This window comes from Cataglyphis hispanica, chromosome 3 (assembly GCF_021464435.1).
Source record: "Cataglyphis hispanica isolate Lineage 1 chromosome 3, ULB_Chis1_1.0, whole genome shotgun sequence".
NCBI lineage: Eukaryota > Metazoa > Arthropoda > Insecta > Hymenoptera > Formicidae > Cataglyphis > Cataglyphis hispanica.
In genome coordinates this window covers 2,684,460-2,697,030 of record NC_065956.1, presented here as the reverse complement: position 1 = coordinate 2,697,030, position 12,571 = coordinate 2,684,460, and the positions used below count along the sequence as shown (strand labels likewise).

Sequence of the window (12,571 nt, the reverse complement as noted above, 5' to 3'; positions counted from 1 at the left end):
GAAAATGTTTATTATCAAATATATTTGTACATATCCCTTTTACCCTTGAATTGACACAAGAATTTTGACGTTGCAAACTAACAATTATACTTATAAAATAATGGTTTTAAATCGATGTTTTGAGTGTAAAATTGAGTCACAGGCATTCAATATGCGCAATTACATAGTTGCGATAAGCACAATGGATTCCCAAGCAGAGAATTTTATAATAAATCTATATATGTTTAGATAAATGAGATAACACAGCTGACGACGATAATGTCTAACAAGTAACGAGGAGAGAGATCAGTGGGGCGATACAGCGGACCGAATAACGAGCCCGAGCTACCGATCATCGACGATAATCGGATAAACATCTAACGCGATTCACAGTCGTCGCGGAGACGTTACAGCGCTCGTTTTATCGCCGCGTCAACCTCGAGTCGCGCGATCGTCTTCGGCTCTCGACTCCTGATAAGCGGCAGTGAAGTAACCGTGTAATTTCATAGACACGTCTCTCGACGGTATATAGAAAAGTTTACACCTGGACGTGAAAGATCAATCGCGCGTCGCTTGAATATAGAGAATCGCTATTTCGTTTTTTTTTTGTTTCTTTCCGATCGTTATAGGAAATATAATAAAAAAATCGTCCGAAAGTTAAATTATAATTTTCAATTGTACCGTCGCGCGCGCGCGCTGATAAGATCGTGACCATTTTCGTGCATACGATCTCGATCCTAGAAGACTGAAGCAGCATCTATAAACCGAAGGAAACGCGATCCTAATCGTCGTGCCGTCAAAGAGCCCCATCGCCTTTTCGAAACGTCTCCCCCTCACTATTAAGAGGTCGGGCCGGGAACAACCGGGTATAAATAGAGAAAATGCAAGATTTCAGGGGTCAGCGGGACAACCGCGAACAGCCGCCTCAATTCGTTGGCGATCTGCCTGTTTAATATATCCACTATGGTGTGTATGTGTGTGTGTGTGTGTGTATGTATGTGCGCGCACACGAGGAGGGAGGGGAGGGGGGAGAGTCACAAAAAGGTGAAATAACGCGGAAGAAGAGGACAAGAGGACAGCGCGATTCATGGCGTCGCGTTCCTGCAAATCGGTATTCGCGCCGATATCATTTTTCACGCCGTGCTTTGTTTTATAAACTGTCGCCGCATTTTTTTTATGCATCTTCTATGTACATTATTGTCGCAAGAATTTTATGCTGTGAGATCCAATCCGGGGGGAAGCCGCGGGTTACGAAGGTTACGGTCATTGTGCGCGTTATCGAATATTAAATCTTTTTAACAAGGCCCCGTGCTGCATCTGAATATATGTATATTGTATATCTCCGAATAAGCGACAAGTATTCATATGCATATACAAAGTATATTTAAATAAACAAATATATTAATTAATTATTTTTTATTATAAATTAACGACATAATATCGTCATGTATTGAAAGAGAATAGCGTCTCATGAACACACGCACGTATGCACGTAGAAAGAGAGAGAGAGAGAGAGATCTGGAAAAATGAAAATATCATGTGATTTAAATTTTTTTATAAATATTTACGAGATATGCAAAAAAAAAATATCTTTGAGCATGTAAAATGAAACCTGCTTTTGGCTTCTGTCGAAAGTTAACAGTTATCTAGTACTCTAGATATCTAGATGCGATCTTCTTCGTGTAGAACTGTAGATTGTACATGTTAAAATAAATAAATATGTTATATAAATATGTTGTAAAAAAAATAAATTATTGTACAGATTTATAGAAAATGACGAATATTTTTAATATGCTGTCCGCTGACTTATTCTCGACTCATATATCATTATGCATTTCCGTATGTGAACGACGTTGACTTTTAATGACCCGATGACAATAGTTGTCACGGTATTCCATCGCCATTCATTGAGAAACTCATTAGTGATCGACGCGCTTGTGTGTAACATGATGGCAATAAGAAGCCTAATATATTAATACGTTATAGCAAACTGACGTAAAGTGTCTAAATATTACAATTTCAGCCACTTCTAAGTTTATTCAATTAAACATTTATCACAACGACTGCTTGTCGAAAATATTATAGTAAAAATTAGAATATATATTTTTTTGTAATCGTGGAACATAAGAGAAATTACGCGATATTTTTATTCTATTTTATTTTTATAAAGGAATATTGTAATTATTCGAATATTTTTTTATGCAAAATGCATAATCGTTAACAAATGCAAAATTTACAATTTTTATAGTAATAAATGTTTTAATGTTCAGTTTTAAAATAAATGTAAAACAAAAAATATATTTTTTATGTAATTTGTACTAAATTTGTAAAATTTTTTCCGTGTCCAATGTACTATATTTGCTCTTAAAGCGATTAAATTATAAAGGAAGCAATAATATAAAACATTAACTATTCTTTCAACTCTAATTGGTCCCAAAATAATCATAATTATAAAAACTCATATATCCGCAGAAATTTTTAATAATACAGATAAAAATTCTATATCTATTTCTTTTTACAATATACCTGCGTTTGTATCATTTCATTAATATTTCATAAAGAATATATGTCTTTTTTCCTCCGCTGTCATCGCAATTGGCGGGGATGATTTTTCTAAACTCATCTTCGGACATACGACCTATCATCAAGCCGCTGTTCCACGCGACGCAGACTCCTCGAGGACGCGAGATACGAAACGAAGAGCGGCGGCCGAGAAGTGCGGCCTCATCGTAAAACGTTACGTAACACCGATAGAGCGCCACTCGCGCACCCCGCGCTCCTGTCAGTCGGACTAGCCGCGCGTCTTATCACGTTGCCGTGCGTCGCGCCGGAGGATACGTACGTTGTCGTTCAAGGTCCGCGACGATCGGGATAACGCGACGGCGACGAAGGGATCCATGAAAAAAATCACAAATTCGGCGAGATATTGACAGTAAAGTAAAAATTGACAAATAACGAAAACGCGAAGGGCGAACGAACGGGTTCGAGTCGCGCGAGCGATTGAAGGCGAGCGGGACGCAAAAACCAGATAAAGTTGGTTTTCTCTCTATTTCTTCCTTTTTTTTTTCCCCCTCCGATAACAATTATTATTATGATGGCGCGTTACGCAATTCTCCCGCCGCCTTCCTCTCTCGGCAGTAGCATTTGTGCTACTGGCCAATGACCAGGGCTAGATAACGCGCATACGTGCGACCCACTTACGGACTTGCTAATCTTGGACTATAACTCGAACTAGATTCCTCCGAGTTACTACGTCCTCCTCCTTTTGCTCCTTCTTCTCCTCCTTCATTTTCTTTACCGCTTTACCTCCTTTTACAATAATTTTACACCACGAAAATCTTATCTCGCGCGTTTATTTCTCCCCCTTCGATTACATCATAAGATAATTAAAAAAATTTTTTTAATCTCGACAAGAGAGAGAGAGAGAGAGAGAGAGAGGGAGATGACATCTCGAAAAGATAAAAATGACTTGTTAATATTTTCATCATAAAATGCATTATTTTAATTGTAATATTTCAGATAAACCTAAGAAAATATCTCGAAAACAAGACAGTGCTTTGACATATTTGGAAAAAAATATATTGCATATTAATATATTTCGATTAGCAATGCAGATGTTTTGTAAAAATTGCACTACACGACTAGCTGAATGTTTTTTTAGAAAATATATAAGGATAGTTCCGAAATAAATCTAATGGAAAAAAGTGGGAGAAATCACATAATCTAAGGAATAGTCGAGGATAAGATGTTAGTTTATTCTGTTTATTTCTTTCTTCTTTCTCTCTTTTCCTTCACTTCGTATAAGACCTGAATATACATACTTATCGCATTTTAAATACGAAAAATAGAAAGCGGCGCGGCTAAAATGGACAGATCTATCGCGTCATGATATCGAGACAGTTAAACTTGTAATTTTTGGAAGATACTCTTCCGGTTTTGTATGTCTACGTAATGGAATCTAAATAAACCCAATAGAGATGGAGAGAGACGCTTGGCTCTCGACATGAATAGAATCAGATATAAAGGCAAACATGAAACATAACATGAATACGTAAGCGAAAACGACCCAATTGCATTATAATGGTAATTTATCGCACGGTAGTGTTTATCTTTATCGTTTACGCCTTCTCTAGGAAGACAAAGATGTTTTTTCTTCCGCGATAACATTTAAATGGATAATTCTTTGATGATCGAACGAAAATGCCGCGCGCAGCCTACAGATCTCTGTCTCTGAAAAAAATCATTCTAGAATCTTTTTCAAGCGACGCTTGCCTCTGTTGAAAAGAATGAAACATTCAATCAGAAACAGTCCTTTTCTAGAAAATCTACCACTGTATGCGTGTATGTATGTGTGTGAAAACTGTCCCATTTTTAGATTCTTCTGGCAGGTATTATTGAGATTATTATTTGAAAGAATAAAAAAATATCACAAAACTCTTGTGATAAATTTTTAATACTACAAAAGCAAATTGACAATAAATAATAAATAGAGAAGAGAGAGGTGAGAGAGAGAGAGAGAGAGAGAGAGAGAGAGAGTAAATCGCACTTAATTCAAATACCTATTATAAAAAGTCTAGAAAAAACACAAAAATCTTATTAAAATAAATCATCAGATTAATAGAAAAAATATCTGTCAAACTTTAGCAGAAGTAAAAAACAAAGAGGGAGAAAGAGGGGAGGAGAGGAGGGAGAGAGAGAGAGAGAGAGAAAGTTTCTGACTTAAAGAAGAACAATTTTCGCATGTGTTTAGACAGAGATAGATATTTCTCTTTCACCGGAAATACGTCTATCTTGACAAAAGAAAGGAAAACACAAGGAATCCTTCTCCAATTTTCTGCAGTTAGAAATTTATGCGAGCTACGCTTACCTGAAGATATTGGTACATTTGAAACATGTATATGTATATGCTTTTTAAAATTTTGCCCACAATATATAAAAATTCTCAAAATATCTACAGATATATTCTAAAATTAAATTCGCGCGATTGTGCGGGATTCTTAAAAATATGAAATGTATTTCTCTCTGAGAAAGCGAACTGTCAATGGTATAAGAGATCGTATTTCTGACAAAAGGGCAATTCTTGTATAAAAAATTATATATATTTTCAGAATGCAAAAACGACACATTCTGCGAATACGCGATGTATATCTTTCGCTGTCGATGCGAGCGGAATGCGCGCGATATGAAAAAAACAATGAAAGAATAGCCTCGTCTACGAAAATATGACGACGTTTTCTTTGCCACATAGCCCGAATGAAAAGAGAAACGACAGACACACGTGCACGCGAGTTATACTAGCTAGGACAAGTCGATCGCGCTTTTTTCGCGACGTTTACAAACACGTGCTTTCCGCGTTCGCTCGTTGACGTTGTAGCTGCGAAATAATCGACAATGATTCGACCAAAGGGAAGATGTCTCGCTCTCTCGAACGGGAGAAACGGATTCTCGATAGGGATTCACGCCAGGCTGGACAGCAGAGGCGAGACGCATACGAGGAATATTTGTCCGAGTCGATGCGCTGACAAAAGACCGAAATCTGACAGTTGTACTATAATGTGTGCCCGATTCCTTGCGGCGAGTCGAGTAAGCCCCGTAGACAGCCGGGTCGGCTCGTGCAGGAAGCCCGCGCGGCGCGCCTCTCAAGTCAAGCACCACGTGCCTACGCGCCATGGCATTGGCTCGCTCGGCGCGGTAGCGTCTCACACCGAAATGCCTACATGCCGCGCGATGGCCGGTGTGCGTGCGCGTATATACAAAGATATACATACTATATTATAATATAAAGAAATATCTCTGGACGGACTCACCGATACGATCCATTATGTGGTCAAGCGTGCCAGGCGAATCGGACCCAAATTCGTGCGGTCGGCCGTTGTTTACGATCGTCGGACAAAAAGAGTGAGAGAGAGAGGAAGAGAGATAGGGAGAGCTGTCAAAGAGAATTTTCATCGGTCAAAAGTCAACGAATGTCGAAGCGTACGCTGAGGCTGTCTCGCCGCCACCGCTGCGTCGTCGTTCTCATCTCGTTGACGTTGTCAACATCTCGCGAGACGCTAGGTCCAGGCCGGTTCAACGAAAAAAAAAACACGTTTGAAAACACGTGCGTCGTGCGAATTCCCTCGCGTCAAAAGATCGGATGCCACGACGCGTCCATGCGGCGTGGTTGGCTCTGCGCGCGCTCTTCTCCCGCGCGCGTCTTTTCGCGCGGCACGGACAACGCGTTGACGACGACGCGGTGGCGGCGGCGGCACGCGCTGGCAATAAAGAAATATATACACGCGACGACACTCACCGATGTGTAATTAAGAGTTCCGGATCCGTTCCACGCTTTCCGATCCTGCACCGATGCGCCGCTGTCGTTCTCGATTCTTGGTCTCGCGCGCGTCCCTTCTCGCCGCTGCCGCCTCTGACAGATAAACAGCGCGAACGCGGCGAGTCAGTCCTTGCCGTCAGTGCCGGATTGACAGTTGTACGATCTGTCTAACAGACAGGTGCGCTTCCATCCGGCGTGGCGGGAAGCTAACGTCAAGCGGCTTGCAGCGCTATCGTGGCGACACCCATCGTCGAGGAAAGGATAACGCCTTAGATTTACTTTCGAAACGCATCGATAAAGTATGCTGACAGCTTGACAGCTTAAAGAATATAATCTCTCTTCTCTTTTGAAAGTGAAATAAAAACTTAATTCTATTTTAGCTTTTTCAATAATATCATGAGGAAAAATATGAATACTCGTATCAACGGGGCAAATGTCATTCTGGTACCGTATCAAGAGAAGCATGTTGTAAAGTTTGTATCCTCAGATTATGCCATTTTTCTTTCTTTTGTATATTCTATACGTAACAATTAATTTCGTTGGTAATTCATGGGAAATTTATTACATTTAGGTATCACGAGTGGATGAAGAATCCGATATTGCAATATTTGACAGGCTCCGAACCGTTAACGCTGGAAGAGGAGTTCGAGATGCAAAAGCGGTGGCTCGAGGACGAAGATAGTAATTATTCGTTAATTTGGCATCAACGTTATCCATGTTGTACTGAGTAACTTGAGCTTCAAGCTGTTGCAGAGTGCACGTTTATTATTCTGGATAAGTGTGTCTTTTTGTCCACTGGAAGCGAAACAGGTATGCATGGCAGATTGCGCTAGGACTAAAGTATGTTTTTCCATCAAATAATTCATTTCAGATGCCATGATAGGAGACACAAATTTATTCTTTAACGATCTGCAAGAAACAAATATTGCCGAAATAGAGATTATGATAGCCGATGAAGCATATCGAGGCAAAAAAAGAGGCTGGGAGGCTGTTATTCTTATGATGCATTATGGTAATTTGAATTTGATAACAGTTTCAATTTCAGTTTCCTTTTCTTAATGTTAATTTATATTTATTTTGCCATAGGCTTCGAAACATTGAATATTAATAAATTTCGGGCCAAAATCAAATCAGACAATGTAATGAGCATAAATATGTTTGAGAAGCTCGGTTTTCGAGAAGTAAGTTGAATAGTTTGATCTTTTCACATGTTTACACTAAATATTTCATTACTATAAAAGATAAAATTACAATTTAGGTAGAAAAAAGTGAAATTTTTCAAGAAGTCACTCTTGAGAAACAAGCATCTTCTGACTGGATGAACTGGTTACATTCTGAATTAAAATCTGTTATTCCTAATTCACATTGATTTGCTGTTCAAAAATTGTTATTGATATACACTAAATTACTATACATATTTATAATTATACTTTATATATACATATGTGGATAAAAAATGTATTATAATATAAAAGTTCTTAATGTATGATCTCTATTTCTTCTCACTATAATGTATAATAGCGATTTGGTAGAACCCCTGGGATATTGATGCAACATAATTGACGTAGTTAAATCCATGATTGAGCACAATTGAATCTAAATGGTTATGAGCGGCGTCTACACGATAGTATCAGCGTCACCCTTCCAAGTGGCACCATCCACTCAAGCATCTCTATCAGTTACAGCAATAGTAATATTTATCTTACCTGATAACACATAGTGAAACGTGAAACAAACGATAAGACCTGTGATTAGCTAAGTAAAAAGAAGTATGTCAGTGACAAAAATTCTTCGGATGGTGAATAGTATTATACAGAAGAGACCGTTGCTGTACAACTCGGTGGTATATGGTTCCTTCTTCACAAGCGCCGAGTTCATTCGACAGAGTTTCAGTAATGAATCCAAGGTGAAATATACATTGGAATTTTGTCTCAAGATAATGCATTAATACAGAGAAATTTTTTGCAACACTGTTCATGCTAATGAATGAATTATAATCGTGTATAGCCGCTAATCGTCGAAGAATCTATAAATTCTGTCGATACCAAAGGGCCGATATTAATGCAGATACAAAGACTTTGTGAAACATTGAATCTCGTAGATGAAGATATTTCGATGCAATCGACGAATTATAATTGGCCCCAGTTGAAGAGATACGCTATCTATGGCTGCTTCTTGGCTGGACCGATATTATATAGATGGTATTTCGATCACTGGATTAATGTAAAGTGTTCTCTCACTTCTTAATGAATTTACGGATTAATACAGATATTATAATGGCAGGTACAAATGGCTCGACACATTTTACAGCGGAACATCCGTTAGAACTGTGCTAACGAAACTTCTTGCGGACCAATTTATTTTCACACCGCCGTTACTTATGTTATTTTTTATTAGTTTGTATCTCCTTGTGCATTTTTCACTTGTGCAAAATTCAATTTATCTTTTTTTTTATATAAACTATAATTAAATCTTGCAGGTATGAGTTTGATGGAAGCTAAGTTAGATATCCTTCAAGAATGCAAACTCAAGTTTTTGCACACTTTTCAGGTTCGTTTCATGACGCAAAAGTCGGATCGCAAGGATTATATTTGTTTTCTTCTTTCAGACTTCGTGCGGATATTGGCTACCGGTACAACTTGTGAACTTCATGGTAGTTCCACCGTCTTTACGAGTGACATACGTCAGTATTGCTTCTTTTTGCTGGATCAATATTCTCTGTTACTTAAAGAACATACCTATCGTTGAATATGAGCAGAGAAAATAAAATATTGAAAATCCACATTCTGTGTACATATCGACATTATGTACCTAAAGAAATAAATAAAGACAATCTCATTATATATAAGATTGGAAGTTTATCCATTTCTTTTAGCTTGATATTGTAATGTTGCTATCAATGAAACTATTCCAAGAGATATCAGAAAAATATTTAATGCAAAATTAGCATATGTAGACAAATGTTTGGCATTTATTTCCAAAGATAGTTTTATTTACAGGAACACAGTGTGTTGCATTGGGATTGAGTATAGTTATTTCCCTTCTAAAAAATAATGAGAATGAAAATGCTAGGCCCTCAGAATTTATTATTTATGTACAGAATATATCATTGTCACTTGCGGCCTTATATTAATGAGAGATGGTTTAAACAAACCAGCTGAGATTAAAAAACATGGATACAAAAAAGAAATACAATAAAATACTGTATATGGAACATTGTTGGGTGACCTTTGAAATATTTTCTATTATAAGCCAGCCTTGTCATTCAATAGATTAGTCTGTAACAAATTTAGTTAAACTTTTGGAAGAGAATTTCTTTCATATTCTGAATATTACATGCTATCAGAGACAAGTATCACACGCAATGTTATTGCTAAAAATTCCATGTCATATCGTTATGATACTGTCTACCTACTCGACGGTAAGCGACACAAGCTTGGCTTTCAACACAAGAGTGTTATGATTGACAAGCGATTGGTGCTTGGAGTTTATATATCCGCGTTTTATCAACTTCTTTGAGAGCAGTCTTGTGTATGTCTCTATATAAACTACATTATCGTGCGCAGATATACGAGTAAATACATGACGACAGCAACAGCAGGAGTAAATAAACTCTGTTGCACGTATTCTTGCGCGCGTGCTGAGTCATATATTTGTCTATTTCGATAATACGATTCAATCGTATGATTATCGGTGAATAATTAAGAAAGACGTCTAAGAGGAATCCAACCCTATCTCGTGGACGAAAATATATTGATTGTTCCGCTGACTGTGCGCTTTCTTACGAGTCGCGCCGCTACTATAAATAAAGATCAATATACGTATGTATGATTCTCGCATGTGCTTAGATTTATATATGTTTACTTACCGTTTGCGTCTTGTGGCGTTAATGGTTTATCAATCACTTTTTGGATCACATGAATCCACTGCGATCTGTCGTCATCGCTTTGCGCAGAGAGCAGATAAGTCCTATCGGGTGTCTCAAGAGTAAACGAAAATCCTTGGTCTCTAGCACCCGGCGGTACACCGATCTTTACCGCGAAACCTTCGGAACTGTGTCCTAGGAAGATTTCACCCTTTGGATGCGCATCCTTGTAAGATAAAAAAAAAAGTTAACAAAATAAATCGATCGAATGAGAAATAAAATTTAAAATATACAAACCATGGGATCGTCGTGATACATGAGTTTTCTGCCATCCAAAGTAAACCATCTTTTTTTATAAGCGTCCGTATGTCTTGGGCCGGTTTTCCATAGAAAACCTTCGCGCGCAAAATCTTTCGTGAGTTGCGACAACAACTCGTTTTCAGTTGCACCCGGATATGCCACTTGTAATCGATGCAGCTTTGCGCATCTGATTGCTAGGTACCAATTCGTGATTACTTCCGGATCCTCGTGATACACATAGATATGTCTCGTTGTACCATCTTTCATAAAAGACAATTGAAGACTGTTTTGATTGCCAGTTTTAGGTGGTGCAAACGCCACATTTAATTCTGATATCCTTAACACAGCTTTGGGTTCCTTGAAATAAATATATCATGTTATTGATGTGTATTTTGATTCATATTGCATCTATCTCAATTCACCTTATTTTCTTTGACATGATACTTAAGTGTATCCTCTGCCTCACAGAGTACAAATTTTCGAGGATGATAACGTGAATCTTCTTTTTCACGTTTCATTAAAAATCCTTCCATAAATCCTGATACGTAGTGATTTTGTCTTTCAGGATGACAAAACTCTTCTCTCTCATATTTTGCTCTTATCCATTGTTCGACTAAAACTCTAATAATTTTCAAAATTTAGTTCCTATTAACACAAGCACTTTGATATTAAATTTTGATAGAAATAGAAATATACTATTTAATGTTTAATTATAATCTATTACTGTTAGTTGATAAAGCAAATAATAAGTTATCAGAGATAATGAACTGAAACAAGAAACTACAAGAAGCACTTGATAACTCACTGTGGGGCATCTGGGCTTGGTCTACGATAGCACGAAGGTACACGTTCCTCATAGTGCAATCTCGCTGCAATATTACCTACTTCGCGTATCCTATTCACTTGAGAATCTTCCCATCTATCTAACTTTAAGTGCTTCACTTTCGATATATGCGCTCCCATAGATCTGTGTACACCGGCACATCTTGTACAAACAAATATACCTATGTTGTAAGACGCCCATTCTGGATCTGAAATGTGTAATGACAGTACAATCAGTAAATCAATAAGTAAGATTGTACTTAAAATAAAATTTAAAAAAAATATCACGCTCGTTCTCGGTAAAGATCACTATCATTTCGATACAGGATGTTATCACTTATCACACGACCGATTAATTTCGCTTGATGTCGTAATGCGCGATTAACTACGACGACGTTAAATGAAAGTATTACACGATCAGAATCAACACCGAGATCAACAACACTTCGCGCAATTACACAATTATAACATTTAAATATTACGATATAAAAACAAACAAGTCCCTCGAAGGTTACGCGATGATTGTCCGTAGGTTAAATCAAACGTACGCGAATTGCACGCGTCTCGCTCGTTCACGACGAAGGTAAATGGAACCTTCTTACGGAACGCACTCACTCTTGGCCCCACAGTCCGCGCACACGTTGTTTCCAGGCTTTTTGAGGAGTTCCGCCAACAATTTCTCGTTCGTGTCCGCCATCTTAAAACATTGACATACGACAATGTTCATACACCGTGGACGAACGCGGCTCCTCCTTTTTCCGTCTCTGCCATAAAGCTGTGTTCCAAAATTCACTGTCAGTATTGAAAATCTATAGTTCACATGACATATATTATAGATTTCTAAAACTGGCAATGAATTTTGGAACACGATCATATAATATATAGTAGCGATCATTGACATGTAAAATACATAGACGGAGCATTAGCTGCTAATATTGACAAGGGGTAGTGGCAGGGGAGATTAAAGTATCAGACTATGCATTGAAAATTGAAATTTAACTGATCTAAAAAAAAAAGCACTTTACAATTTACTAATATACATATACAATATACAAAATGATCCCTGCCTTGCATGGATTAATTCTTACGTCTACTTTTATACTCTCTTTCTTGAATAAAAAAAATATTTGTTTTTAAAATAAATTTTTTTATATCTTAGAAAATAAAATTATTTAAAAACTTTTATATATATTATCAAGTTAATAATATAACAAGGAAAAATTTTATAAAAAAATAATATAACATGTATATTTAGAACAATATAGATAAAGATACAAATAATTTAATTTTTT

General features: G+C 37.4%; 4 protein-coding genes across 8 annotated transcripts in view; 2 read left to right on the top strand and 2 right to left on the bottom strand.

Moving 5' to 3' along the window:
• Positions 1-6,433, bottom strand: part of LOC126848203 (iroquois-class homeodomain protein irx-4-like) — a 39,277-nt gene extending 32,844 nt beyond the window's left edge. Inside the window, exons 1-2 of one of the 2 annotated variants that reach the window (XM_050588889.1) lie at positions 6,272-6,433; positions 5,787-5,908 (exon numbers count right to left, since the gene is read on the bottom strand). In XM_050588889.1, the coding sequence (XP_050444846.1) occupies positions 5,787-5,799 (13 nt within the window). In that variant the 5' untranslated portion in view covers positions 5,800-5,908; positions 6,272-6,433. The remainder of the gene's footprint in view (positions 1-5,786; positions 5,909-6,271) is intronic. The other variant, XM_050588888.1, reaches the window with a different exon arrangement.
• A 15-nt stretch (positions 6,434-6,448) lies between these two features.
• On the top strand, positions 6,449-7,778 carry LOC126848206 (N-acetyltransferase 9-like protein). 3 transcript variants are annotated; one of them, XM_050588893.1, is made up of 7 exons: positions 6,449-6,591; positions 6,673-6,765; positions 6,864-6,973; positions 7,037-7,102; positions 7,164-7,304; positions 7,379-7,473; positions 7,551-7,778. In XM_050588893.1, exons 2-7 carry the CDS (start codon positions 6,689-6,691, stop codon positions 7,659-7,661), a joined length of 600 nt encoding a protein of 199 aa, XP_050444850.1. In that variant the 5' UTR covers positions 6,449-6,591; positions 6,673-6,688; the 3' UTR covers positions 7,662-7,778. The 3 variants fall into 3 exon arrangements, with proteins under 3 accessions (XP_050444850.1, XP_050444851.1, XP_050444849.1); XM_050588894.1 differs by having other exon boundaries at positions 6,555-6,765; positions 7,046-7,102; XM_050588892.1 differs by having other exon boundaries at positions 6,555-6,765.
• Positions 7,779-7,826: 48 nt separating this feature from the next.
• Positions 7,827-9,140, top strand: LOC126848205 (mpv17-like protein). Its single transcript, XM_050588891.1, has 5 exons — positions 7,827-8,198; positions 8,300-8,493; positions 8,576-8,688; positions 8,772-8,842; positions 8,901-9,140. The coding sequence occupies exons 1-5, from the start codon at positions 8,064-8,066 to the stop codon at positions 9,057-9,059; spliced, it is 672 nt and encodes a 223-aa protein (XP_050444848.1). The 5' UTR covers positions 7,827-8,063; the 3' UTR covers positions 9,060-9,140.
• Positions 9,141-9,265: 125 nt separating this feature from the next.
• LOC126848202 (arf-GAP with dual PH domain-containing protein 1-like) lies at positions 9,266-12,080 on the bottom strand. 2 transcript variants are annotated; one of them, XM_050588882.1, is made up of 6 exons: positions 11,895-12,078; positions 11,263-11,488; positions 10,880-11,078; positions 10,455-10,814; positions 10,161-10,383; positions 9,266-10,088 (listed from the first exon to the last, which is right to left on the bottom strand). In XM_050588882.1, the coding sequence occupies exons 1-6, from the start codon at positions 12,004-12,006 to the stop codon at positions 10,024-10,026; spliced, it is 1,185 nt and encodes a 394-aa protein (XP_050444839.1). In that variant the 5' UTR covers positions 12,007-12,078; the 3' UTR covers positions 9,266-10,023. The 2 variants fall into 2 exon arrangements, with proteins under 2 accessions (XP_050444839.1, XP_050444840.1); XM_050588883.1 differs by having other exon boundaries at positions 9,267-10,091; positions 11,895-12,080.
• Between the last annotated feature and the right edge of the window lie 491 nt (positions 12,081-12,571).

Bases quoted from the DNA above. Each gene is read 5' to 3' on its own strand.
- LOC126848205 (XM_050588891.1), top strand. From the start codon at position 8,064: ATGTCAGTGACAAAAATTCTTCGGATGGTGAATAGTATTATACAGAAG. The intron at 8,689-8,771 runs GTTTGTATCTCC...TAAATCTTGCAG, and splicing joins ACTTATGTTATTTTTTATTA to GTATGAGTTTGATGGAAGCT. The intron at 8,843-8,900 runs GTTCGTTTCATG...TTCTTCTTTCAG, and splicing joins AGTTTTTGCACACTTTTCAG to ACTTCGTGCGGATATTGGCT.
- LOC126848202 (XM_050588883.1), bottom strand. From the start codon at position 12,006: ATGAACATTGTCGTATGTCAATGTTTTAAGATGGCGGACACGAACGAG. The intron at 11,079-11,262 runs GTGAGTTATCAA...GAAAATTATTAG, and splicing joins CCAAGCCCAGATGCCCCACA to AGTTTTAGTCGAACAATGGA. The intron at 10,092-10,160 runs GTAAGTAAACAT...CTTTATTTATAG, and splicing joins AACGCCACAAGACGCAAACG to TAGCGGCGCGACTCGTAAGA.
- LOC126848206 (XM_050588893.1), top strand. From the start codon at position 6,689: ATGAGGAAAAATATGAATACTCGTATCAACGGGGCAAATGTCATTCTG. The intron at 7,103-7,163 runs GTATGCATGGCA...AATTCATTTCAG, and splicing joins GTCCACTGGAAGCGAAACAG to ATGCCATGATAGGAGACACA. The intron at 7,305-7,378 runs GTAATTTGAATT...ATTTTGCCATAG, and splicing joins TATTCTTATGATGCATTATG to GCTTCGAAACATTGAATATT.